This window comes from Eutrigla gurnardus (genome assembly GCF_963514095.1).
Source record: "Eutrigla gurnardus genome assembly, chromosome: 9".
Taxonomy (NCBI): domain Eukaryota; kingdom Metazoa; phylum Chordata; class Actinopteri; order Perciformes; family Triglidae; genus Eutrigla; species Eutrigla gurnardus.
This window is the reverse complement of record NC_139923.1, coordinates 21,740,536-21,766,866: the sequence shown is the minus strand read 5'-3', so window position 1 is coordinate 21,766,866 and position 26,331 is coordinate 21,740,536. Positions and strand designations below refer to the sequence as shown.

General features: G+C 43.9%; 2 protein-coding genes across 3 annotated transcripts in view; one reads left to right on the top strand and one right to left on the bottom strand.

Moving 5' to 3' along the window:
- plekhg7 (pleckstrin homology domain containing, family G (with RhoGef domain) member 7) overlaps positions 1-10,055 on the top strand; it is an 11,405-nt gene extending 1,350 nt beyond the window's left edge. The window contains exons 2-17 of the mRNA XM_084018585.1: positions 1-135; positions 963-985; positions 3,233-3,351; positions 4,270-4,310; positions 4,655-4,756; positions 5,231-5,380; positions 5,589-5,684; positions 6,092-6,190; positions 6,613-6,726; positions 7,038-7,212; positions 8,228-8,343; positions 8,636-8,723; positions 8,825-8,904; positions 9,003-9,156; positions 9,241-9,338; positions 9,768-10,055. The exon at positions 1-135 is cut by the window's left edge and continues 627 nt beyond it. Coding sequence (XP_083874711.1) covers positions 1-135; positions 963-985; positions 3,233-3,351; positions 4,270-4,310; positions 4,655-4,756; positions 5,231-5,380; positions 5,589-5,684; positions 6,092-6,190; positions 6,613-6,726; positions 7,038-7,212; positions 8,228-8,343; positions 8,636-8,723; positions 8,825-8,904; positions 9,003-9,156; positions 9,241-9,338; positions 9,768-9,878 — 1,701 coding nt within the window. The 3' untranslated portion in view covers positions 9,879-10,055. The remainder of the gene's footprint in view (positions 136-962; positions 986-3,232; positions 3,352-4,269; positions 4,311-4,654; positions 4,757-5,230; positions 5,381-5,588; positions 5,685-6,091; positions 6,191-6,612; positions 6,727-7,037; positions 7,213-8,227; positions 8,344-8,635; positions 8,724-8,824; positions 8,905-9,002; positions 9,157-9,240; positions 9,339-9,767) is intronic.
- Positions 10,056-10,450: 395 nt separating this feature from the next.
- eea1 (early endosome antigen 1) lies at positions 10,451-26,331 on the bottom strand. Of its 2 annotated transcripts, XM_084017583.1 has the most exons (30): positions 26,198-26,331; positions 23,683-23,760; positions 23,478-23,590; positions 23,341-23,395; positions 23,197-23,262; positions 23,040-23,070; positions 22,857-22,961; positions 22,465-22,586; positions 21,850-22,005; positions 21,482-21,496; positions 21,144-21,260; positions 19,472-19,810; positions 19,239-19,388; positions 18,785-18,904; positions 18,150-18,353; positions 17,828-18,028; positions 17,565-17,678; positions 17,252-17,407; positions 17,016-17,155; positions 16,536-16,866; positions 16,293-16,394; positions 16,012-16,206; positions 15,695-15,877; positions 15,302-15,487; positions 15,075-15,206; positions 14,461-14,646; positions 14,107-14,345; positions 13,701-13,821; positions 13,472-13,570; positions 10,451-13,374 (listed from the first exon to the last, which is right to left on the bottom strand). In XM_084017583.1, the coding sequence occupies exons 1-30, from the start codon at positions 26,219-26,221 to the stop codon at positions 13,252-13,254; spliced, it is 4,203 nt and encodes a 1,400-aa protein (XP_083873709.1). In that variant the 5' UTR covers positions 26,222-26,331; the 3' UTR covers positions 10,451-13,251. The 2 variants fall into 2 exon arrangements, with proteins under 2 accessions (XP_083873709.1, XP_083873710.1); XM_084017584.1 differs by lacking the exon at positions 21,482-21,496.

Genomic DNA, 26,331 nt, shown 5'->3' with positions numbered 1-26,331 from the left:
TCCTCCGGCCGGCAGAGGACCAGATCGTACAGATCAAAGACTTTTGACAACGGTATCACTTCCACGAGACAAGAATGTCGCAGCGCTCATCCTACTCTTATTAAAGAATTTACCTTCCCTGATAGTGGAGTACAGGTGAGTGCTTTACATCTGCATGCAATCATCACGAGTCACATGCTTTAGTCTGGTGAGGATTTTTTTTTGTTGTTGATCCAAAGCCCATAAATGAAAATGGTTACACATTCCTCCCTTTGCGGAAATGTTCTCTCCCTCGTTTTCTTTTTTTTTTTTTGCCTTGCCTCCTGCGGTGGTCGCTCACAATGCGAGCTTTTGACAGCAAATGAATCAGCAGTTACATGCACTGACAGCTCCGACCAAGCCCTCCGCCCGGAGAACCCTGGGAAGTGCTCTCCTCGGGGCCCCTATTCACCGCAGTCAGCAGTCACCCAATAATGGAGGGGTCAATGAGCGATGGAAAAAGATAATGGGGAGATCTATTCATCAACTCGCGGTATTCAAGCGAGCACATTCTCAATAGAGTGCCGGCATTCTCCTCAGATATCAGAGGCTTTCGAGTCCAAGCGGCCACTTAAAACACTGATTCGAATTTGAGTGTCTTTGAAAGTGATATAGCAGCGTTGTTAGCAGAAGGAAGTCTTTGCATCCTCTGTTATATTCCGAGCGCACATTAAGACCTGTGCCAATGTGCCATGTTAACAGTAGTGTAATTGCAGCTTTGGAAACTTGAGAGCGTTTATAAGAATAGATTGCTGTGTGAAATTATCTGATTTAACCTGTTTGATGACGCGCCGGGACTTCAAAGCCTGTTAATCTGGAGGAGATGCTGACCGAGTGCATTTTACTGTTATGTGTTCAGCAGACAAATGCTGGATCAGTGTGTAGGATGGGTTTTTACAACTTTTCCATTGACTGATGCAGCATTTTCCTCTCTTTTTTTGCAGGAGAAAGAGCATTCCCATAATAGGTAGGTGTACCTTGGACTTTTTTGCATATTGTCTGCGTTTTCCACAACATATCTGCAAAAAAGAAGAAAAAAAATCCTGTGCACATATTTGCTTTTGTTTTAATCCGTCTCTCGTTTCTATGGTAAACCACAGCTGAAGCTCAGTTTTCTAACTAACTATCTGTGTCAAATCATTTCCTCACCACGAATATCCGAGCCACAGCCTCACATGCAGCAACCCGAGTGCCGTGCCTGCCGTTCTCAAAAGGACACTCGTGAGCGAGGATGATTGGACCTTTGGTTTGAGGAGCCCCATTGTTCATTCATTGTCATTCATGTCTTTGTTAACGGAGCATGAGCTTGGTGGGTTAAGTTTTGAGAGTCCCATGGTTATGTATGGGCTAGACAAACCCTCATTAAGGCTGTTTTCTCTTACTGCCACCCACACCCCTCCTAATGGGCTGCCCAGCTCTTCCCCTCACTGGATAATTAGGCAGCTATTGTCCCCGTAATTGCACCCTGGCACTGTGCCTCTTACAGTGGTCGTGTTCTGAAAACCATTGGTCGGGACAGTTTTGTTTTTGGGCATCATTATTTCTCTTGTTTGTGCCCGGAACAAAACAACCCCGTTTTCACGAGTGCTCTCTCGGTGGCAGAGAGGCCGACACAGAGGAAGCTTTCTGAGCGGCCACAAAGCAACAAGACGTCATTGTGAGGATGAGCGGGAAGGAGGCGCTGACCTGGTTAAGAGGAGCGATCGTGCCTTTCTTACTGTCCCATTAGCCACGCATCCTCCTGCAGCGCTCAGGTGCTTCTCGCTGATTCAGTGCTGCCTGTCTATACATTGATCTGGAGGGGGTGAGGAGTATCTGTTTACCAGGCAGAGCGATGAACAGTTGGTGCTTTCACAGTTCAACAAAAGTGTCCTTGAGGAGGGAAAAAAAAAAGGTACAGGAATACTTCTGTTCAGACGCAGTCTTACTTATCCTCCAAGTGCACAGGTTGGCCCTGGGGTCATGTGGCCTACGTGTGCATTCGAGTTAGCATCGTTGTGTGAGGAGACGGTACGAGCTATATGAGAGAGAAAGTCAAAGCAAGGTCGTTCAGTCTAACAAAGCCGAATTTACATCTCATAGTAGACAAAGCAGCACCAGCATTGTTCCCCTTGCTTGTACTTCTGCTGCGCTTCATTGTATTGTAAACAGGGTCCTATAACGCCAGGCTTCCTTATGGCCTGATCATGTCCTGATAAGCTCTACCATTACCCAAAAAGGCTCAGATTTGGTGTCATTTTTTTGTCAGATGTCTTTTTTCATCTACTTTTGAACTTAAAATTGTTCTTTTTGAAAGGGCAGGACCCTGAAAGAATGCAGACTTGACGCAGGTCACTGACCAGCTGTCGATCAATGACACACTGAAAGTGAACCTTACCTTCGGCATAACCAGCTCGTCTGGTTGCCGTGCAGCTTATTTCTGTTGACTGCAGCCCTGTGGAATGACTGGAGCTTTTGTTGGTATTGGCACAGTTTGGATTGTGATTGTTGGGAGTCAACAAGTTTTTGTACATTTTGAATCGCTTTTATTCGGGGTAACAATTGAAAACATTCACATGGCCGTGCCCTCTCAAGATATTTAACAGGGACATTTAATATCATCCACGCCTCCATGACACAATCTCATTTCCAGGTGCCTCTGGTTTTGTCATTTCAACACACGTCGATTTCACCTTCAGCACGTCATCCCTGACGTACGACGGCAGAAGATAAATCAAAACACTTGAGAATGGTGGCTTTTTGAGATTTGCCCGAGGCTAAAAGACAAGTCTGTGTTTTTCCAGCCGCAGTCATGCATCGGGTTCTAACCATGAAAAGTGAGACCAAGAGGATTATAACTGGTACCCACTGACAGCTCGCCCCCTTCCACGCACACAGGGTGATCCATTAATAAGCAGCTATTCGTGCAAAAAGCCAGACAAAAAAAAAAAAACCCACTTATCCTTATAATTTCTGCTTCTCCGGCTAATCGGCCATTCGCTGCACAATGCAGAAGGTATTTCTGTGGAATTTCAGCCACGTAAGATGACAAAAGGAATTCTGTCATTTCCTGCAGTTTGCACTAAGTCTGTTCTCTCTGTGCTGCGTTGCATTTACGATTGATTAATAGGGATTAATTGCATCCAGGAATCACGTTTACTATCGGAGCATTTACTGCTGTTTTAAATCCTAGTGTGTGGAATCCCATCTGAACACCTGTTTACTGTTCCCTCAGGCTGCAGGAACGGAGACGCAGCTCCGTGGTGGTCAGCTTGCCCGGATTGGATGTTTCACCAGGAGACCTTTTTGTTTCCAACGGAGCAGCTGACATATTAAACGGCTCCAACTTCTCCGGTAGATTTCCATATTGTATTTGAATGGTAGTGGCTGATATAAGTGTATTGATGGTGTATGTTGTCAACAGGTAAATAAAGTAAACCCTTTACCTTAAGTGCAATGGCATGTCATGCTCGGCTGTAACCAGTCTGGGTGTTATTGCATTCCAAACAACACATGAGCATCAACATTTGTTTGTTTGTTTCCTGCTCTGTGGCTGAAAAGGTTCACTCAAAAGTTGTGATGCTTATGTTAACTATTCACAGTCTTGGCGTTGACCCTTGAGCCCTTTGAAGTCGGGATAATTAGGAAGGAAAACTTGAACTTACTTTGAGTAAAATGTTGTTTTGTGTTCTAGTGAAGTGACTGCTGAAGGTCACAGTGGCAGTTGAATACCTGTTCTGCAATGAGTTTCATGCCTGACAACTTCAGAATTTATATTTAACTTAGACAAAACAGATCTCTCCCTATTGGAAGCTACAGTTTAGTAGAGACGTTGAGAGGAACATTAAAGAAACTAGCACTGAAACTCAGTTTTGGGCCTTAATCAGTGTATTATTCAGTGTGTTGGTGCTTCAAAGGATGCAGAAGACCAGTGTTTGTGGCGGAAAAAAAGCACAAATCATATCCCAAAATGACAAAACACACACACACACACACACACACACACACACACACACACACACACACACACACACACACACACACACACACACACACACACACACACACACACACACACACACACACACACACACACACACACACAGCTGCTGTGTATTTAATTCAGCCTTTCATGCAAACAAAGTTCACCATAGTTGTAAGCCCAACACACTGTTTGGTTTGTTTGTTTCTAATCCCGTCTGTCACCCTGCAGAGCATTCTAACCAGATATTTTGTTCATAATTCATATTTTATGTTTATGATTTTGCACAGATACCAAGAAGTCCAAGTGGCCCTTTTCAAGGCGTAGTACGGTGGGTATGTTGTTTGTCTGTCGGTTGTTCTGAGCGGCTGCTGTGCTTCTTGTTTTTGGCACTTTTAGCCGAGGGCAGTTGGTTTGGACATTGTTCTCTGACCCACTTCTCAAAGCAGATTTATGTGGTTCCTCTTACCGCCGGCTTTTGTCATTTGTTTGCACTCGAAAAGCAGAACTTCAATCAAACTTGTTAGTTAATTTGTTTAATGTTGTGTTTTCAACACTGTTGATCAAGGGAAGGATATGTTTGCATATCTCTCTATATGACAATCATCCATAACTGAAAGTCAGTTTTCAGAATCTGCTTCACATAAAAACTGCGTGTTTTGCCTCACCTTGCAGACTAAAGCGAAGTCGCAGACAGGCACGGCATCAGATATTGAAAAATATCTCTCAACATCACAAATTCAAGACTGGAGAAACTCTGATCTTCAGAGGTATAAGGTGAGAAATGAGCGCTGTCAGCAGCGAAATCCCTTAAGCGTCTAGTCTGTTTGTTATGTAAATGTTGACCCTGACTGCACTGACTTCTAAGGCAAGCAAAGTCTGAAGGAAGAGATCTAGATTTGCTGTTCAAATAGATCCCAATGTGTACCGAGCGGCTCAGAAGTAACAGGATGGCAGCTGAAGGGAAGCTCCTGCATCATTTACATGACACCAGTTGTGCAAGAACTAGATTATCTAGGCAGCAACCAGTCCGGCCGACCATGCACGCGTGTACAAACAAACACTGACATACACCCGAGTGTGTCTGGGTGGTGTTGGGAACTTTGCAGTGACAGAATAGACCATGTTTTATACAAACACACTTTGCGAGGTGTAAATAAAAGTCCCATTCTCCAGGAGGCTTCGCTTAATAGTTCTTTTTTTTCTCTTCTTCTTGCCAATGCATTGATCCGTCTTTCGGTCTGTGTGCAGGACTACTCTCTGGCAGAGTTCCTGCGGGACCAGTCTTCCCAGCTGAGTGCCGCCTCGGACCCTCAGGGCTTCAAAAGACAAGAGGCCATCTGGGAACTCTTCACCAGCGAGTGTGTTTACTTCCTGGATCAGCTCATGGTTGTCAAAGAGGTGACCGTCCGTACACAGCATCAGAATGCACAAGCAAATACAAGCCGCACACACAATAAACAGACCAAACCCACATGAAACCCAACGCCTGTCGGTGAGGTTCGTCTAAAAGCGTCTCGGGGTTTTATGTTCTTTGCAGCGTGGATTAGAAACTTAATGCCAACACAACAGATTCTGTTCTCTGTCTCACGTCTTTGTTGCTTTCAAGGTGTTTTCGTCTACACTCACGAACCTGCATATGAGGAACTGCCTGACTGATGTCGACTCCTGGAGGCTGTTTGCAAACCTCAACGAGCTTTGCCTGGTGAGACACGATGCAAATGCGTAGCAGGAGGCTTGTTGGGTTCAGGTGTGTTTTGTAAATAATTGCAAACAACAGAAGCCTTCATAGCATTATAATAACAAATGTTTGTTGTGCAGCATTACAAGGTAGAAGATAACAAATCTAAACTCCGCCCGTCTCTTGAAAAAGTGCTTGAATAAAAAGATATTTATTTATTTAAGTAAGGAAAGTTTATTTGTAGAGCACATTTAAACACAGTTAACACTAACTATCTTAAAATATATATATTTTTTGGGTGGGGGGTAATTATTTGTATAGTTCATTGAAGTTGCATTGTTTCGTTTTGAAGAAACAAAACAGAAAAATCCATTTAAAAATGTGGATCTTTTTTCCCTCCTGTTAACAAATTGAGGTTATTTCTGCTGCAGGTGAGCTTTGGTTTCCTGAACAACCTCCTCAGCGTCATCAAGGACACGTTGGCGATTACAAAGGGTGGCGGGCCCACCCTGCTGGAGCAGCTGAGCAAGGCAAGTGTGACTCGTGAACACACGAACACAAACGCCCTCCGACTGAAGTGAACTGCACACTAAGCAAGAATGCAGACATTCAACTGAATGTTCTATTTTTTAAACAAAAACATACACATGTCTGAATAGAATAAAGAAATAAAAAACAGAAAGAAATAAAAAATCTACATTAATTCTAGTTTAACGTTATTTGATAATGAATCATATTTGCTTGGAAGATCAAGGAAAGAAAACTCGTCGTCATACAGTTAAATTTTGCATCACAAGATGATTATATGTGGCTTACAGATAAATGTCGTGCATGCATCCAGACTGCTATCTTTCCCTCGCCTTTTTATGATCAGTTCATCTGTATCAGCGTGTCTGATGTGAGCCGGCGGTGTCCATCCTGATGTTTGTGTAACACTCCTATCTGCTGGCAGTCTTTCCAGGAGAGCGTGTGTCACTGCCTGCAGAAGTACTGCCTCAACTACTCCGGGGCTCTGCTTTATCTGGACAACCTGAAGCCCAGGGAGGACTTTGGATCTTATGTGAAGGTACAGGAAGGCGAGGGCACCGTGTACCGTAAGAGGCAGGCGGTGCAAAGTATTATAGAGGACACACGGCAAACCTGCTGCCTAAACAAGAAACAACCAGTTCAGTGTCACCAGGGCCTGAAAAAGAGAGGAATGTGACCATTTGCCCCTTGTGTAACCTTCCCTGTCATCACGCTTATGTATTTGTAAGAGCTTTTGTTTTGGTTTTAGATATCACACGCGTTTCTCTCCCCCCTCTCCCCGTGACCACTCACCCAGCCCTCCACTCACCCCGTCATCTCTCTCTCTGCCCTTTTTCTTTTTATCCCTAGTGGTGCGAGCGGAACGAACAGTGCCGGAGGCTACAACTGCGCGACCTGCTGGTGGCGCCGTTGCAGAGGCTAACGCGATACCCGCTGTTGCTGCGGAACATTGCGAAGAGATGCCAGGAGGAGGACGAGACCAGAGACCTGCAGGTTATCGCAGAGCGGGTGGACACGTCTATATGTGAGCGTCCTGAACTCCTTCCCTATCGCTGAAAGACGCGTTGCTACGAAATATTAGTTACGCGAAAGAGCGATGTTCTTAAGTGTTTCTTCAGTCGGGTGTAGGACAAAGATAGTAAGATTCAAGAAGAATGCTTAAAGTATAATAACCCACATTAGCCAAAAACATTATTTTCTGATAGTTTCACAGCGGTTATTTTCAAAAAGCACACATGAATACATCCACACCTGCTCACACACCTGCTGATTTTGAATGGCTTCATCTTGCCGTGGACTGCCTGCTCTCTCTGTGTCAGGTCTGTGAGTCTGTGTTTGACCTGCGAATGAGAATGAGTCATCACAAACAGCAATATAACAACAAAAGATCAAATACAGGCAGAGGACAGACACCACCACACACTTCTAGTGGTTCATATATGAGGATTACGAGGGATGAATCGGTCTTTCAGGGGTAAATTGTTGCATATTATACATTTAAGCAAATGTAAGAAGGTTATCGGTGTCAAACAAACAGAGCAGCTTGTGTCTGTTCGAAGCAGGCGACGTGTTTTGGACGGCAGCCAGCAGCAGCCCTGACCGTTTATCCTTCACAGCATGCCTGTGGCTGCAGGCTTGTTGTGGCGGTTCACTCTGTAACTAGATGCACCGGCTGTGGGAAATGTGCTGCAGCCAAAAAAAAAAGAAGAAAAGAAGCATGGCAGGGCTGCACGGGTGACGTAGCCACGACTAAAATGTGCAGGGCAATGTCCTCTGGGTGTGGGAGGATATTTATTGTAAAAGTGTGTTGTAATCCCTCGCAACACGGTCACACCCGTGTTCAACTGGCAACTATCACAACACAGGAAAACACAACAAGATAATAACGCAGCACTCAGGAACAATTCATCTGTCATTTCAAATGAGATGTGTATCATTGTGTCCAAAGTGCATAAGTGTTCCTAACAGCGGGTAACAACTACTAGTAGTTATTTCAGGGGTATTTTCTAGTCGTGTATTGATTGGCTGTCTGCTTCCAGGTGATTTAGAGGGGAAGGTGAAATGGCTGGATAACTACCAGAAGGTGAAACAGTTGAGGGATGCCCTCGTGTGGCTGCCTGTATGGGAGAGAGACAAGCGTGCCTTCGTCCCCGAGGTCTGTCTGATTCATGTGTTTGTGTATGTATGTCTTCATATTTGTGTCTGTGAGGGCTTTGTTGACAGAGCACCAACACTACTTCCCCCAATAGCTTTTCTGTGCAGATAAGGACGATCCAATCGTTTATCTGAACGTGAAATCAGATATCATGAAATGAAGAGGAAATATTTTTGCAATGCAATGTGTCATGAGCTGCTTAGTGTCGGCGTCCCAGCTTCTTTCAGCTTCACTTAACATGTCAAAAGGTGAAAACCTTTACCTCTCACCTGACTGACTGCGTCTCTTCCAGAATCTGAAACATCTCTTGAAGGCCGTCACGCTGGAGAATCTCATTTCTCACAGAAGTCTGCTGCACGAAGGGAAAATGGTGCTCATGGGTGAGTGTCCCGCCTGAACAGCTCAACAACACGTCTCATTGGCTCAGCGTGCTTCCATTAGACTCAAATCTCACGCCGTCTTTTCTTTGGTCGATCCCCAGAGAACACAAAGCTGATCGATGTGTGTCTGTTCCTGTTTGACGAATTCCTGCTGATCACAAAGATAAAGAGAAACAAGAAGGTACGTCACTCTGTTGTCCCGGTCTCAGTCTGACCTGGACCCGATGAACAGAAGTTCCCTAACTTCATAACTCACACTGTGTCCGTCTTCCTGTGTAGCGGCCCATCGGTCCAGACCAAAATCCTCTCAGGATGCCACAGAACCTGGAGCTGGATCAGCTCCTGAAGGAGGGGTGCACCTTCACGGTTCTGGACCAGCCCGTCTCTCTGGACCGACTCCAGCTCAAGAACATCGACCAGCTCAATGCCTCAAGTAATAAAAGCTTTTTTCTTGTTGGATATGTTGACAGCGTTGCCTGGAAGTTGATGTTAATAGAGTTGTTTGCTTTCTTTGTAGCATCGGGGCTGCCTCATTCTTTCATAATCATGCACCAAAACCGCTACCAGCAGTGTATCGGTGCATTCATCCTGCAAGCTGCGTCAGAGTCTGCCAAGGTACATCACTCTCTAGTTTCAAAAGGCCTGCAGCTTTATAAATGCGGGCAGAAAGAAATTTAATATTGCATACATGCGCAACTTCTGTGGATTTCTTCGTCCAGATCCGTCCGAACGAGTCTGCTTCATGTGATGCGTCAACACAAGGTTTCCCTGGTAACAAACAGGGAACAACAAAAATTTGCTTTTTAGAGGATTTGACTCTGAGGTTAAATACATTTTCATGCAGGACCTCGACACAGTTGGGACCAGTTTACATTTTAATTTACATTCATTACTACTTATGTGTATCTCTCATGTAATTTTGTCATTTCTGAAAATGAAGGAAAACTGTTTAAGACACTGGTCAGGAGTTATCTGACATGGTTGGCTTTACAAATCGACTGGATAATAAACTGGACACTCCTCTTCATGTGTGACTTTGTGCAGAGAGTGTGGATGTCAAAGATAGAGGGCGCTGTGACGACGCTGTTGAAGCTGGACTCTCAGCAGCCGCGAGTCAAGAGCTCCTCCCTGTGGCTGGAGTCTTCACAGATCTGAGCCTTCAAACAGCACTGGAAGCCATCTGCAACGTCTCCGCCGTCGATGTGCACTTCACCGTTTCCTGACATCTTGTAAATGACTACCAGCACTAGGAACATTTTGTAAACTTGCCTTTAACGGCAGCTGCTGCAGTAGTGTACAATAAATATCTGGTTATGTAGTAAAAGATGTTCTCGAGTGTTTTTCTTTTGTTCCTTGAGCTGGTTTTGAGCTTTGGATCATATCACATGCTCGTCATCAGCAGACGGCGATCACTCAGTAGTCTTTTTTTTTTTTAATGCTGACATGTACTAGAAGTGGTTTGAACTGAAACTTCCATCTGCTGACCAAGATCATCCAATAATTGATTAAAAGCTCCAGAAGATCTACTTAATGGACCTTGAAGTGAGATTGTTTTGTCAAGAATTCAAATAAACTCAAAATAAAATACAAAATAACAATAAAAAAATATTTAACTACAAAGATTCAAATATAAAATTCAAATTTAATTTATTTTCTTAAAAGCGTGTATTTCATTAACACATTCTCAGGGTTATTATTCATGCCTGTGAAAATAACACACAAGAAAATAGAAACATACTGTAGGTTTTAATTATGTTTGTCATGACGATGAATAAGAAAACCAACTGGTGCTTGTGAACATAAATTACATCGTTTCTGTCGTCCGCTCAGGTAACTGAGGTGCCCCCGACCGTGGTAACACATGGTGCGTGTCACCGCTAACAGCAGTGACGTACAAGCAGTGACGTACAAGACCTTCACAAACCATCAGATATGATGACATGAAGAAAACGTGTAAGCCACAGGCCAGTTAAGTCATCATGCATGATAACTGACAGCAACACAAAGCAAGCCACAATTCAGTGTGTACAAACCTATGGTGCCTTTTTTTTGTAAAAAAAAAAAAAAAAAAAAAAAAAAAGTAAGACACTGATGAGTCCACACACATCCACTGTTTCCATGTTTCTACATCCACATGTTATATATTCCTTTCTCTCTCTCTCTCATTACAAACATTTACAAAGATAATTATGACAGCCTTAGTATTAATGAGCGGTTTAGTACATTGGGGCTAGAAATGCAGAAGCCTGTATAAAGTTGGTGGTCATACATTTGTGGCTGGGTTCTCATAGGGACGAGCCCAGAATACGATAAGGTGCAAATCATCTCTCTAGGTTTTTAAGGGACTGTACAGCTTGATAGATAAATCACAAACCCTTGATCAAATGCAGGCAATGACACAATAATTGTGATTCCTAAGGTTTTAGAAATAGTGCTTTTCCTGTGCCAATCTGAGGTAGACATAACAAAACCAACACAAAAAGAGACAGGTGTTTTTAAGAGCTTGCAACCGAGATGGACATTTCTTTTTTTTTTTTTAAGTGTACAAGCACAAAAAGAGCTAATTTGGTAAGCCAACGTCTGAAACAAGCTGCTTGTCGCAAAATGCCAGAACGGTCTACGTTGTCGCCTGGCTTACAGTGTCTCTGCCTGCTCCAGTCTTTAGACAATTGCACAAAAAGATCTTCTGAATATCCGTCAACAGTTATAAATTAAACAAAGCAGGAATTAACTTTTACAGTGTCCTCAGCTGCACACAGGTTGGGCAGAGATCCAACCGCGACTGCTGCACCTAAACGCAGCACCGACATCCCCGAACAACACGCCAGAGAGATACTGAGGTTCTGAGCAGCCAACGTTCATACAGTGCACCTCGGCAGACAAGCAGGCCTGAACGCTAAAACACTCGCTCTGTTACAGCAACGTCACACACAGCCACAGTTAATGCTTCAGAGCGCACACACACACGCACACGCACACACACACAGCTCCAGCAGTATTCAGTTGAGTGGAGACAAGCAGCAGGAAAATTATATTTAAAAATAAACATGCAGGCACCTTCAATGACCGCATTAACAGTCTGCAGAAAGCACCACAATTTGCAGAAACGAACGCGCAAAAGACAAATGTGTCACAGCAGAAAGTGACATAAAAGCCTCTCTGATCATCGGACATGCTGTGATCAAGATAAAAAAATGTAGGACCCTGTGATTTAAAACTCAAAAGCTTTCCGTAGAGACGCTTAGAAAAATACTGAAATATGAAACAAGCTCGGGGGTTTTCATCTCGGCTGTATTCCTGCTGCAGACATTCTTTGGTCATGAAATAGGCTGAATTCATCAATTTCAACAAATACACAAAAACGAACGCTGCCGGACAAAGGGAACGTGCAGTAACTGACTGGACGTGACCGTGATCTGTCCTGTGGAGAAAATCGCTGGTGCATAAGTCGACTGAAGAAGTGTTTTCTTTAAGGACAGTTGGAACAATTAGAATACCAAAAAAAAAAAAAATTAAAAATAACTTTGACCCTAAAATGTACAACACAATGTTGACAAAAAGGATCTAATGCTCTCACAACAAAACATAATGCATAATCTTGGATTTAAAATCTCTACTTGTATCTATATTTTTATGAAATTCTGTCCACAAAACATCAAATAAAACATAAAACGAGCTTCGGTCGACTGTTTTAGAGGCCAAATGAAATGTTGACAGCATGTAATTCTGTTCAAGCACAAATTATGAGTTGAAGTACGTTCCTTGGAAAAATAAAACCGTTTCAATGCTCTTATGTATTCACACGTCGAATCTGCATTAAACATGGATAAAAACTAAATATTTTTGTATTTAGAGATTACTTGAGTACACTTTGCTTCCTATAAAAAAATCAGGACGTCTGTGTCTTAGTGATCAGATTGATGTAGTTCTATGAGAAAATATGTCACATTGGGTATTTACAGATCTTTTCTTGACAAAATAGTTACCTGCATTTACCTTTGTAGGGCAGCAGTGGTTTTCAATATCACCATTCCAATATTTACTTCCCGCAGTGTCACACTGACCGTACTCCTCCTGACAGCTGACGCCAAACACCTTACAACGTACACACCGACCACCTTGCACTTGCTAATGACTCCGAACGACGATGAACATGTGAATACGAACTTAAAGAGAAGGATGGTGTTCAGTTCTCGCTGTCTCCGCTCTCTGGCAGTCCACAGGAGTAGCAAAGGCACAAAAACAGATACAGACAATCCCAACTAATCCCACCCCAATCCAATCCAATCCCATCATGTGGCTCTGGTGTCTTTTCATTGAATCCCTTTATTCTCCCTTGAACCTGTTATTTCCCCCTCCACACTAGAGCCAGAATCACATGCAGGTGGGAGTCTTTGCACTGGGTCTGTCCTCAATAGTGCACATTAAATATGACAAAGACGCGCCTCCTTCTGTCCGCCGACGTAGGAAGTGGAGGGAAAAGGGGGGGGGAAGGGGGTTCGGGGGAGGTAAAGGGATGAGAGGGGAATCAGCCTTGGAGCTCCTCAAAGCACGTCTCACACACCCGGACTGGCTTTTTTGAGGATGGCGTGAGGGCGTTCCTCCATGAACACTCGGAGCAGAAAATGTTGCCGCAATGTCTGCAATGGTGCTGGATATTCAGAGAGAGAAGCAGAGGGAGACGTTACAAGTTGGACAATTGAAAATGTGTATTGTTGCCATCGATCCCTAAGAAACAACTTTCTTACCTTCCTGACGGTGACGCTAAAGCCTTTTCCACAGGACATGCAGTTCTGCACTTCGTGATCCTCAGCCCACTTCCTGGTAAGACTCTGGGACTGCTTGATCTAAAACGCACCAACAGCAGGTGTTACAACCAGGGCATTTAACTTGATTTGTGTGGTAATGCAATGAAGCATCCTAAACTGTGTGTGTGTGCGATATGACAAGATAGATGTCCAGCGTTTTATGACCAACCTGGAGCGACTGGTTTTCTCTGCCGAGCTCCTGCATGGCGGCCGTCGTGTCGTCCAGCTTCCTCCTCAGCTCCACCACCTTGGCCTGCAGTTTCTCGATCTCGCCTTCACCCTTTACACACCTGGAACACAGCCGTGCATAATAGGCTTGTTCATTAATACTTCCCATGCACAGTGTGTCAAACACAACTTGTCTTTTGTGAGTTACAAAATATCATTACCTTAGAAATGCTTCTTTGAATATCTATAATAGGTATTTTACAAACTGCCCTGAAGGAAACATGTTGCTGTTTTACATTATTGTTGACTCAGGGGGAATGTGTTATGGATATGTGTCTTCACATCCGTTTTTTTATGTGAAACTGCACATGATTCACTTTGTTCAAAGGGAATCAATATCAACTCACCTTTCCAAAAGAGCCCGCCTCTCGTCCTGGTTGTTCTGGACGGTGGCCTCCAGGACAGCGATCTCTCCTCTCAGCTCGTCCGTCTGCTTCTCCAGCTCGCTGACTCTCCGTTGACTGCCCTGACATTCTCTCTTCAGCGTGGCCACGTTCTCGTTCAGAGCCGTCACCTGCACGCCCATCTTAGCTTCTGCCTCCTCCCCACGCTTCACCTGCTCTTCTCTGGCTCGCTTCTCCGCCATCTTTGGGAGGAAGCATTGATCGTGTCATAAAAACGGGATCAACAAAAGGGTGAATAAAGGACATTTCATTCACTCATTAAAACTCATTTGGGTGGAATTTGACAACTGAGCCCACCAACTTATCCTGGACATCCTTGGTTTGTGCAAGGAGCTGCTCCTCTTTCTTGCTCCTGCTGTCCCTGGTCACCTGGTGCTCCTTCTGCTCCTGCTTGAGGGTCTTCTGTGCTGCCTCTACCTGACCCTGCAGCTCCAGTTTCTGCTGGATCAACAGCTGTTTGGCTTCCCGCAACTCACCCAGCTCCTGGAAAGGAACAAATATGTAGCTCAACTCATAGTTGGTTGTTAAAGGCACTTTTAGTGTCTTCAACAAAAGGAAGCAGTAACTCATTTCACCCAAGGGGATCAAAATGAAAAGACCTGAGCCGGTTTGAGCTTAGGAAGTTATTGCTTTGACAACAGCTTTGGGTCGATCTTAAAGACAGCTTTGAAGAACTGAAAATCCAATGCTCACATCAACTCAAGCACGCATAGTTATATCGAAGAATGTGGCCCTGATGACCTGCAGTATTCCTGAGTTAAGCTGTTTACATAAGACACATGCATGGGAAGCAGGTCATGCCAGCCAGTATGGGACATCAATTGGCGGTACTAACTTATATTCTGAGGAATATTCCAGCCTCACTCTTCCCCTTTAAATCCAAATAAATACAATTCCAAAGAGTGACTGACCTTCTCGCTCTTGTCCGTTAGTGCTTTTAACTCAGAAGTCAATCTGGTGTTATTCTTTTCCAGGACACTCTTGGCATTGTTGAGCTCCTGCACTGTGTTCTTCTCCTTCTCCAGTTCCTCCTTTACTTGAGCCTGGGTGTGTGAGCACAAATGACAATATATGAACTTAGTCACATCGAGTCATACAGGTGTTCACGTCTAATGTGGGTTAATCCATTTGAACCGACCTGTTGCTTCTGTAGTTTCCTCAGGGTTTGGTCTTGATGTTGGAGCTTCTGGTCCCGTTTTGTGAGTTCCTGCTCCAACGAGCCCCGACCCGTCTGCAGATCTTTGATCTGAGCCTCTAAATCCGTCTGATGGCTCCGGTTAGAGGTCAGCTCTTCCTGAGCTAAGTTCAGCTTCTCCTCTGACACCTACAGTCGAAGAGAGGTAAGGAAAGCAGAAAGGACTGTTGGAACTGCCCTGGAGATGTGTGTGTTCATTGTATCCATTGTATCCATCCTCCCTAATCTTAATCCATTCTCTATGAAAATTAGTTCAGTGATGCAATATCACAGCTTCTGAAATCCACATTTAACATAAACTCGTGTAGTCTGTCTTCCACTCCTCCATAAACCTACTTTCAGATCTTGACGCAGGGCAGAGACCTCAGACTCCATGCCATAGAAGTCAGACTGAAGCTTAGCGAGGCGTTCCTGGCTTTGTTCCAAGGCCTTCTGGAGCTCTGCTGTCCGGCTGCTTTCCGTCGCCAACTCCTTGCTGAGCCCAGACACCTGGGCCCTCAGCCTGCTCTCCTCATCCGCCTGGAGGTAAGGGTCAAATACACACGTTCATAAAGACACATAACGCACAAATTACTCTCAGTCCTGTCAAATGACAGTAAGTCGCTGTGTGGTCAAGTACAATGACAGTATGCATGTCTGTATTCGTTACTTGCCTTCTTGACATTAACTTCTTGTAACTCTGCCACTTGACCCTTCACTTTCTTCATCTCCTCATCGAAGGACCCCTGGGCCGTCTTAAGTTGTGCCTGCAGCTTCTCCAACTCCTTCTCCTTTTCCTTCAGCGCCGCCTGAGTGGTGGAGCGCTGCTGCTCCAACGTGGTCAGTTGCACTTTTAACTTTTTCTCTGCCTGAAAATTTGTCGACACACAGCCGGTCTTTAGGTTTAAACAAACACTTAAAACGATAATGATCTTCCATCTATTTAGAAGCGTACCTCTCCCATCTGCTTAAACTGCTCTTTCGATTCTTTCATTGCCTTGGTGATGACCTCATTATTCTTCACAAGCTCCTGTCTGGCCTTCTCATTGGACTTCTCCTGAGGATTGAGACAGATCACTTTCGTTAATGTCCTGGTGATGTTATTGGGTGGCTATTCGTTACTCCTGGCTGCAAAACAAATTTCCCTTAGTTGAGAAATAATGTTGAAGTGGTCTAAACAGCAGCTTACTGAACCTACCTTCTCCTCCATGGCTGACATATGCTTCTTCCTCTCGGTGTCCAGTTGACTCTGACTCTCTTTCAGTGCCTTATTAGCCTTTCCAAGGTTCTCCTGCAAGGAGGCAAGCTCCTTCCTTTGACCCTCTTTCTCCTGTTGGGCCTTTTGTAGGTCTACTGTCAGTATCTGAGCTTTCCGGTCCAGATCGGCATGCTTAGTTTTCCCCTCCTGGGTCACCTTGTCCAGGTTCACCTTCAGAGCAGCTTTGTCCAGCTCACTGCGCTCCAGCTGTTGCTGAATGTCACTCAAAGCAGTTGCTTTTTTCTTCAACTCCTCTTGTAGTGTTGTAGCCCTTAACGGTGGAAAGACAGTTACATTGTATGAGGTATAAAACGTATTCAATACAGTGGAGAAAACACAAAATACTAGCATGTAGTTGTGCCATCACTAAAATATTGTTGCGTTAGTTACAGATGGATGAAGAGTAATGTAACTAATCACCCCGTTTTCTCCGTTTCCAGAGAGCGATGCAGCTCCTTTGCTTTCCGTTTGACCTCTGACCCCTCCTTTTGTAGCTTCTGCACTTCTTTCTGCAACTGGTCCCGTGTGGCCTGCAACTCCCCGACCTGTGGCTCCAATTTCTGTCGGATCACAACACCAGATTCATTTAGAAAAAAACAAGATGTATGTTTACTGATGTCACTAGACACAGGAACATTTATAAACACTGAACAAACCTTATTAAGACCCTCCAGCTGCTCTATACGCTGTTCTGAGGCCATTAGTTTGTCTTTGCATTCCTTCAGACTGGCGTCCAGCTGTGTGCACTGCTCCTGTCTCTCCTTGAGCCTTTGGACCTGCTCCTCCACCTTCTTCTGAACTTTATTCAGCTCCTTTACAAGATGGTGGAGAGGGTGCAGGACATGAGAGAAAAGGTGAGGAGAGTGAAGAAGAAAGAGGAAGGAAAGAGAAGTCAGAAGGCAGTGACAAATGTTTTCAAAGCAAAGACATACAGTAGCACAACATGAGTGGCATAAAGAAGGCCCTAACCTGCTGTTTGTCCTGCAGTGCATGCTGAGAAGTCTCCAGGTTGTTTTCCAGGTTAGCCTTCTGTGCAGACTTGGCTGCCTCGGCAGATAGCAGCATCTCCGTCTTTGCCTTCAGCTGAAGAAAAACAGATGCACACTGAAATGGTTATTATCATTCACTGAAAAAATCTTCAGGACAACATACTGTTCTATGAGGACAAGGTGGAGCACAATGAGCCCTCTATAGGTTATTAAAACATATTCTACAGACAGGAGGGGGCGTACCTGAGCATCCAGCTGGGCTACTTTCTCCTTGCTGTCAGTGTGCTGGGCGGTGAGTTCGGTGACGGAGGTCTCTAGGGTGTGGGCTCGGTCCTGGGCTGAACGCAGCAGGGTCTTCTGCTCCTGGACCTGCTCATGCAAGTTATCCTGGGCTTGCTTGTTGCTCTCTGATTGGTTCTTAAGCTTGTCTGTCAACTGTGTGACCTTTAAGAAAAGATTCACAAGCTCAAAAATTATTCTCATTACTGTTCAATAAAACTGGCATTTGTGTATGATGCTTTTATGACTGCAACATGAAGGTGGACCTCCGTGTGTGGGCACCCACCTGCTGTTGCAGTGCGTGGTTTTTCTCTTTTAGCTGATTAAGCACAGCCGTCTCTCCCTCCCCGGCCTGAATCTTGGCACACAAGTCCTCCCTCTCGGTTTCTAGCTGGCTCACAATGTCCTTACTCTTCTGCAGCAGAGCCTCCAGATTCTGGATCTTCTGGTCCTTATCTCCGATCTGACGCAGCACCTGTTCCAGGTCATTCTACAGCACGAAGGCACGCCAGCACAGCAGATTACATTAGGGAATGTGTCAGAAATAGTTTTTTTATTTATTTAGATTGTTTGACAACTGTTTTACCATCTGAATAATGTAAAATATGCTATAATCTTATCAAGCTTCTATACACAGGGCTATATATATCGTTATGTAGTGACAACATTTGTTTAGTTAGCATAAATGAACATTTGTGTCAGCATTATGGCCTATCATTATGGATCAAAAACTGTATATTGTAATTAACTACATTTCAACTACTAACGATGTAGGACAGCTTTATGAGCAAGCTCGACCAAAGGACAATATCCTACACTAATCTAAGTAGAAACTCTTAGAGATTCTCTTTACGCTCTCAAATGCTATCCAATACTCTCCAATCCTATGTCATCAGAGTTTTTTTCTCTTGTGAACAGTACCTGTGCCTCGCGGAGTTTGCCATTGGTGTTTTGCTGCAGCGCCTGCAGCTCCTGGTGCTGTTGCTTGGCTTTCTCCAGCTGGTGCTGTAGGTCTGCATTCTTACTGGCACTCTCCTTCGACTACAGAAGCACAACACAGTCATTTTGTGCATCGTACGGTTTCTGTATTATCCCTCCAGTTTTGATAAATCTCTGTTAGGCCTTTAATCTCAATTTGCTTGGGTTTAGAAAGTCTTTTAATATTATATTATCTCATCTGCAGGCATCAATGATTCCCTTTTGTTTAAATTCACTCGGCTTCTCGGTTTTTGCCTAGTAACTAAATCAAATGCACACTATATATGTATATCTGAACACTTAAACATCATTATTTATGTACAAAAGTTCTGCTTGTTCTACCACATTCATTCAGCTTCCATGTAGTGATTATTTAAGCTTCATCTGATCCGTCTACCTGTTCTTCAGCACGGGACAGGTTGAGCTGCAGGTCGGCAGCTTGCTGCTCGCGGTCTTTCAGTTTCTCCCCAGAAAGTTGCCTCTGCTCCTTAAGACGACCTTGCACCTCGCCCAGCTGCCTCTCTGCCTCCAGCAGTTTGGCGTGCAGCTAGGAAGAGCACAGAGAGGGGCGTGATGATTAAGAGGAAAGTATATAAACTGTATATCATCTTGCATGTCTGCCCTTCTCACCTGACCGATCTCAGCCTGCTGCTGAGCACCTTGGTTGTCTTTTTCTTCCCTTTGCTGTTCCAACTGTTTCCTCTCAACCTTCACCTCTGCGTGTTTCACCTCCAACTCCGTGATCTCACTCTTCAACTTTGCCACCTCCTCAGCCCTCTCTCCAAGCTCCGTCTGGGCCTTCTGCAGAGAGGCTTCGGCCCCTGCGGCCCGAGACTGGAGCTCTTGAATCTCCAGCTCCTTCTCTCTCAGGGTTCCTTGAGCTCCCTTCTTGGCAGCCTTCTCGGCTCCGAAACGCTCTTCCAGTTCCCGGTACTCTTTCTCCTTACAGGCATGCTTTTCAGACAGGCTCTGTCAAACATGAGGCAGATTGGCCAGGAGTTATGAAAATATGGGAGTGAAAGATTGCCCTAAGTAGGATTTAAAGCCAGCGAGCAAATAAGTAAAAGAAAAAATATATATTGAGTAACGTGTTTTCGAGGAAGCAGGGCCTCATGAAAAAAAGTTAAAGATTGATAGTGTTTGGAAGGTTTGGTCATTAATTAGGCAACACTGGAAACATTTGTCTTTTCTAAATTAAACCAGTTGTTGTGACGGGAGCTGCAACAACTCATAATTTAACTATGGAAGAGAACAGTCAGCTGTCGAAGGGAACGTGAGGCATGGCAGTTCGTGGGGAAAGTTTACGACACATAGAACATGGAATACCGCGGCATGTGAACAGCACTTGCCCCTGTTGTAAGCTCTGGCAGTAAACTTGGAAACATGGTGATAAAGAACAAAATGTTGTTAATAGTGGAGCGTGCTGCTAACTGGGGGTGTGACAGGGCACCTGGACTTCACAGACGTTCAATAAACCTCTGCAGGCCACCATAGCAGCTGGTCAACATTAACAACCCTCTGTGGACACTTTACCCCCTCCTCTTTTGTTCATCCCTCCCCTTCTCACAGCCTTGTTGCTGGGCTTCTCTCGTGTCACTGTCACAGCTCCCTGCTGGGTCTCTCCTCTCTAATCCTGGAGTTAGAGACTAATGAAAACCCCTGTTGGTTATTCACCTGTCTTTTCTAATCCGTGATCCTCCATTTCTGACTCTATTCTCATGAGATGAGTATCCGTGTCAGGTCTCTGGCTATCCTGTTGCAAGGGGAAGCGCGGGCTGCGGTCAACACACTGTAATCCCCCTCTTACCCGTAAACCTAGTTGGCAGAGACAGCCTGATTGACATGCCTGATGTGGGAGCATTTAATCTCTCACAGGGTCCCTTTGCCTCCATTACCAAGTTCCCATTGCACTTGTTCAGTTACCTGTGATTGTATTTCACCCCAAGTTACAGTGTGGCATGGTAGAGATCCCCCTGCTGGTTTAATTATAGAGCTGCGTGTGGTTGTGTATCAACATGTCTGGGTTGCCAAAGAGGGCTGGTGACAGCAGGGCATTGTGAGCGGGCCTGATGCCGGGCAACAGAGGAAGCCTTACAGAAACTGATGCAGTGCTCTGTACTTGAGGGGCAGGTTGTAAGGCATATTAACATTACTGGAATAAAAGTAAATACTACACAATCTAATGCTAATGTGCGGCAGATAAGCACAAAGACATGTTTGCCCCTGCAGTAATCTGCTGAGAGTGGAAAAAAAACGTCACATGACAATAATAATTGTAGTTGTTGTGTGGCGTGTGTAGTACCTGGCTTTGCTGCTGCAAATTATTCAGATTGCTCTGCAGTTGGTGGATCTGCTGTGTGTAGACAGCTGCTTCCTGTGGACCCTTTTCCAGCTCTGCTTTCAGTTGTGATATGGTCATCTGCAATACAGGAGACACGCATGTTACTTTCTTTTTGCCCACCTTAATTCAAAGAACCGCAAAGGACTGACAGAAAAGAAGAAAACAAACTCGACATGGAGGAGTAACAAAGAGGATTCAATCGCACACACTAAAAAAAGAAGAAGAAAAACGGAAAAAAACGTTTTAAACTCAAAAAGTTGAAATCGAATTTGGGGTCAACTTGAAACAACATGTTTTACCTCCAGTTTACGAATCTTGTAGAAAGATTGAGTGTTGTGGAGGGATACAGTATGTGAGGAGCAGAACAAGAAGGGGAGGGAAAGAAAGACAGGGACAAAGGTGAGTCACAATACAGCAGCAAATGTCCTGTCTACAGCACAAAGCAGATGCTACTGGGATGAGATAATAATATGCGATGCATGAACCTGAATGTAAAGTTAACGGTTTTAGATACAATGAGGAAAAGCCGCTGGCCAAACTGGAGATTGGCTCTGTGACAAAGACAATTTAGGGTAGAAGAGTGGCAGCTTATGTTGCACCACATTGTGAAAAAGTGAGAAGCAGCAGAACTTCATTCCAAGACACCAGGTGTTGAGGCCCCCCTCACCTCTGAGGTAGTGTAATTAGCCTGCAGCTGCTCGTAGTGGGTTTTGAGGCGTTCAGACTCTTCCTCCTTGTCACGGGTCATACTGTCCATCAGTGTCTGAACCTGCACCAGCTCCTTCTGCAGAACCTCCACATCCTCCACTCCTGGTCGCTGCAGCTAGGGGGCAGAGCAGAGGCACTGTGTTAACTCCGGGAGATCTGAGTGGCAGTCAAAATCAATTTAAACTAGATCCTGAAAGCTGAAATGTTCAAGTGTATATCCATGTCCCCTTGAAGCTCTAAAACCAAACTTATATTTGCATGAAGCTTCTCTAAACCACTCAAAATAGTTACAGCAACAAATAATACAGACTGATAACATTAAAGCTCAACCACACAACAGAATGGATGGAAGTTCTGTTTCACATTTCTATAACCACAATGAAGGGATTGTCTGCTTTGAATCTTCTACCACACAGCTCGGAGCCAAAATTATTTAATCGTTCTCGGTTCAATTTTTCATTCTTTCGATGTCGAAAGCACATCATGCGTGAAGTGCCTGCACGAAGTAAAAAGTATGTCTCAAGCCTAGTGAGAAGAGAATAAATACCAAATGGAAACTTTGTGTGTGCTGTACCAGTTCTGTTTGCAGTCTCTCGTTGTCCTGCTTCTCTTTCTGTAGCTGTTCGGTCAGTTTGCCCAGCCTCTCCTCAGCTGCCTCCTTTAGGCTCTTCTCCTCATCATAGCGGGACTTATAGTCTGTCAGATTCAAACGTTCAAAAACATTTCAATAATATCCCAATCAAAACAAACACCTCACTTGTTCACATCATCCAACTGATATAAATGGAACATTATCAGGATTAAACACTAAACCCATAGTTCAAATTTTGAAGAAACAACTCATGCGAGGTAAAACACAATGGATGGATTGAGCTTAACAGCGGTCAAGTTAAAGAGTAGTTCAGTGTTATTGGGTGATGCAAATCCACAGACACAGGCCTCCCGGTTTCCCAGCGCCACACTAACCTACTATCTCTGTGGCCAGCTGGGCAGCCTTCTGCTCAAATAGATCCTTCATCTGCTTGATGTTGAACTTTTCTGTCTCCGCTTCGTTTAACTTCCTTGCAATGTCTGAGAAAAGAGCACCACTTATTAGCGATTGGTGTTTGGCATCGTTTTCACAGTTGTCTTTGATATAAAGTCCCCTACCTGCATCATCTGAGCCCAACGGTCCATCATTCTGTGGAATGGAGGAAAAGAGAGACACATGTACAGTAAGAGTAAGCATTGCCATCACATTCTACCAGGCAGTTTTTTTTTATTCACAAAGACATTATAATATTATTAAATATATTGAAGGAATTACTTGCTTCAGTTGTCCTTGGACTTTGTCTAACTCCTTCTTGAGCTCTTCAGAGAACCACTTTTCCTCCTTATCGGATGAAAACAAACACAAAATAAAGTATTTGTATGAACTGACCGTTTATTGCGTTCAGAAACGCCGCTATACCTTGAGGGAGGCATGCAGGTCCTGAACTTCTTGCCGCAGCATCGTAAGGTCTTCCCTAAAGGGAGGAAAGAACTTGCTCATCATGAGGTCAGAATCATTGTCATAGTTAATGTAACATTAATATCTCTGTATCTCACCGAGTGGGGGCCATATGAGTGGGCAGGTCTCCGGTATCATGGAACAGCTCATAGTGCTTGAAAAGATCCTCTGCAGAGTTATGGGACTTCATGCACTGAGGACAGATGAAGCCCTGCACACAGAAACACACCAAAAGAATCAACCATGTTATAATAACTTCTTCAATTCTGAACAGGAAAAAGTTGTCAATTAATTAAATTTTACCTCAGACGTCTGATCGTGGTTAAGGTCTGTGCTGGGCTGCTCTGACTCTGCGTTCTGGGAGCCCCCCTTCCCAGGAGTCTGGAGAAAACAGACCAATTGAGTCTACATGTATAAAAGAACTCCAGCACTATTAGCCTTAAACAAATGTTGAAGAAACCATTATCTCTACTTTGGAATGTTGTTGCATTCTCCCTTTCAAAGCATGACTATTTAAGACAGATGGATCATGATTAAGGCTGTTGTTAACAGTGACAGAATTTCCTCCAGTTGCTGTATAATGTCTATAAGAGTATTCTTTGAGCTTTTACATCGTTTAATCTGGAAGACACCTTAAATTCTGTGGCATCAAGTTTGTGAGTGACCAGCCGTTTTAAAGTCAAGCCCTAAATTCCCCATCGGATTGTCGACTGGACTCTTGATTTAGCAACTCCATGAGACGAACAGAATTATTTCTCTGTAATTTGCTGTGTTTATTTTTCCCCTCTATGGTCACATAGAAAAAAATGTTTGGAAAAAAAAAAAAAAAAGATTGACCTTGTGATATGGATACTACCCTGGTCATGTTCTTGTGCCCTTGACCTGACCTCACATGTTAATTCCCAATAACTTTATTGCATAGGTTGGCAAAGTTCCTTTGTTTTCATGGTAAAGTTTTTGCTATGAAATTGACCACAAACATTCTTTTTTCCAGTTCAAAGTATTAAACATTATGCAACTTTAAAAAAAAGAATAAGCTGCCTTTACCTTAAGACTGTTTGTACATACATTACCACAGCCCTCTAAATACACTGTGGTCTGCTCTAATCTTTACACACAGCTGGTAAGTAAGGTCACTTAAAACCAGCTCAGTCCACTGGCCCGAAGCACAAAGATAAAAGTGTGCCACTGGTGGTCCATTCACAAGAAGCGTTTGCTGTGGCTGGTAAAAGCCTCCGTGAATGAATCAGGTGAATACTTGGGTTTGTGTGTTGGGAGCACTTATAACAGAGTCATCTCAGTCTATTGGACGGTAGACAAACACCGCTTCAAAGGCAGGCCAACCTTTGCCCCAACTCATATGGAGTACATACAGAACAGCCCTACATTGACTATACCACAATAAAAATGTTAACTAATTCAACACAAGTCCTGTGCATAAATGAAAACGTCACTCTTGAAACCTGATTACCGCCTTCCTAATACATCATAAAGCAGTTTAAAACATGTTGAAATGTCCATCATCAGTACTGTGAAAACAAACACATTCCGGTCAAACAGCTCCGACATGATAGAGTAATAAAATTTATGGATATCATTACCCTGGCAATTTGGCCTATAGCATGTTAAGTGTTTGTGCCCATAAACTGACAGATGTTATAAACTATGTTTATGGTCGTTCACTAACTGTTTCATATGGAAGACAGATGTGTAGCACAGGCGACCATCATTACTGAGATTGCTTCTTTTCATCAATGTGTTAGTTATGTACTTGTACTGTCAGTATGTTGTTTCTGTAAAATACAATTTAAATATATAAAAAAACATACTCAAAATATTTCCTATAAGCCCCTAAACGTGTGACAATGTATATGCTGTCAGCTACACGGTTTCAATAATTAACAATTTACTGTTATGTGAAAAATTAACGGAACACAACAATAATTGTTGACATTTATTTGACTTCCTAAATGTTTGCAGTAAAATCCCTTTGAGGTTACAGGTCCCGGCCTGACAATCCCTGACCTAAATGCATAACGCTAATACTGTAAAATGGGTTATCCTGGTTACAAGGCCGAGACTACAAAGTGTACACAATGATGCAGTTAATGGCAGCAAGGCTTTGTGGTAAATGTAGTTCTACAGCTAGCTAATTAGCTAGCCACTGTTGCTCCCACATGTAACCGTAGTGACAAGCAGTTAATTTATCCAAAGAACCATGTCGCCATTAACATTAGTTGAATCTTAATTAATCAAAACGTTTTCATGGTGAGGTCAGTCAGCAGACACAGGACTTCCCCTAAAGTCAATCTGTTGCTAACGTCAGCGTTAGCATGTGATGAGTGGACGATGAATTAATCTACTGCTGTAACACAGCTAGCAAACGGAAACCATGAAAATGAAAGTATTCAGTGACCAAGCGCGTTAGCTCGCTAGCTAATGCCTCGATTAACCCTGGCAAGGTCAAGACAAGTTAGCTAATAGTTTGCTACGGCATAATAAGACAGGTACTAGCTTGCTACCCTGTCAAGACTAACATTAGCATCAACCAATCGCACCAAGTTAGCATTTGAAGGCTAGCTGTAACAACCCCACACAAGGAGCGCTTGATATGTCTACTCCGACCTGACGGTATAGCGTTTTTTTCTCCAATCGAGGGTAAAAACACAAACCCCGCCCACCCACCACACGCTGTGTTTTAAAACGTGCGTCCCCACCATGAAAACAGACAAGCAAAGGCCTGCGTCCCAAAGAAAAACGACCTACTTTGAATCAAATAAAAACCGATACGGTTGTCTTCGTCGAATCGGGAGCTTACCATTTGAAGTATCCGTCTGAGCATGGCCTCGACTGCGTTCACACAGACACAGAAAATCCAACCAGTTTTCCAAATGCAAAGTTTACGACGCTGTACAACGGAACACCTGACCGAGCTCAGGCAGCAGCCGCGAA

Excerpts from the sequence above, each read along its gene's own strand:
- eea1 (XM_084017583.1), bottom strand. The coding sequence starts at position 26,221 with ATGCTCAGACGGATACTTCAAATG. Across the intron at positions 23,396-23,477 it reads ACTCATATGGCCCCCACTCG|GGAAGACCTTACGATGCTGC; the intron begins GTGAGATACAGA and ends TCCTCCCTTTAG. Across the intron at positions 22,962-23,039 it reads GTTGGGCTCAGATGATGCAG|ACATTGCAAGGAAGTTAAAC; the intron begins GTAGGGGACTTT and ends CTCTTTTCTCAG.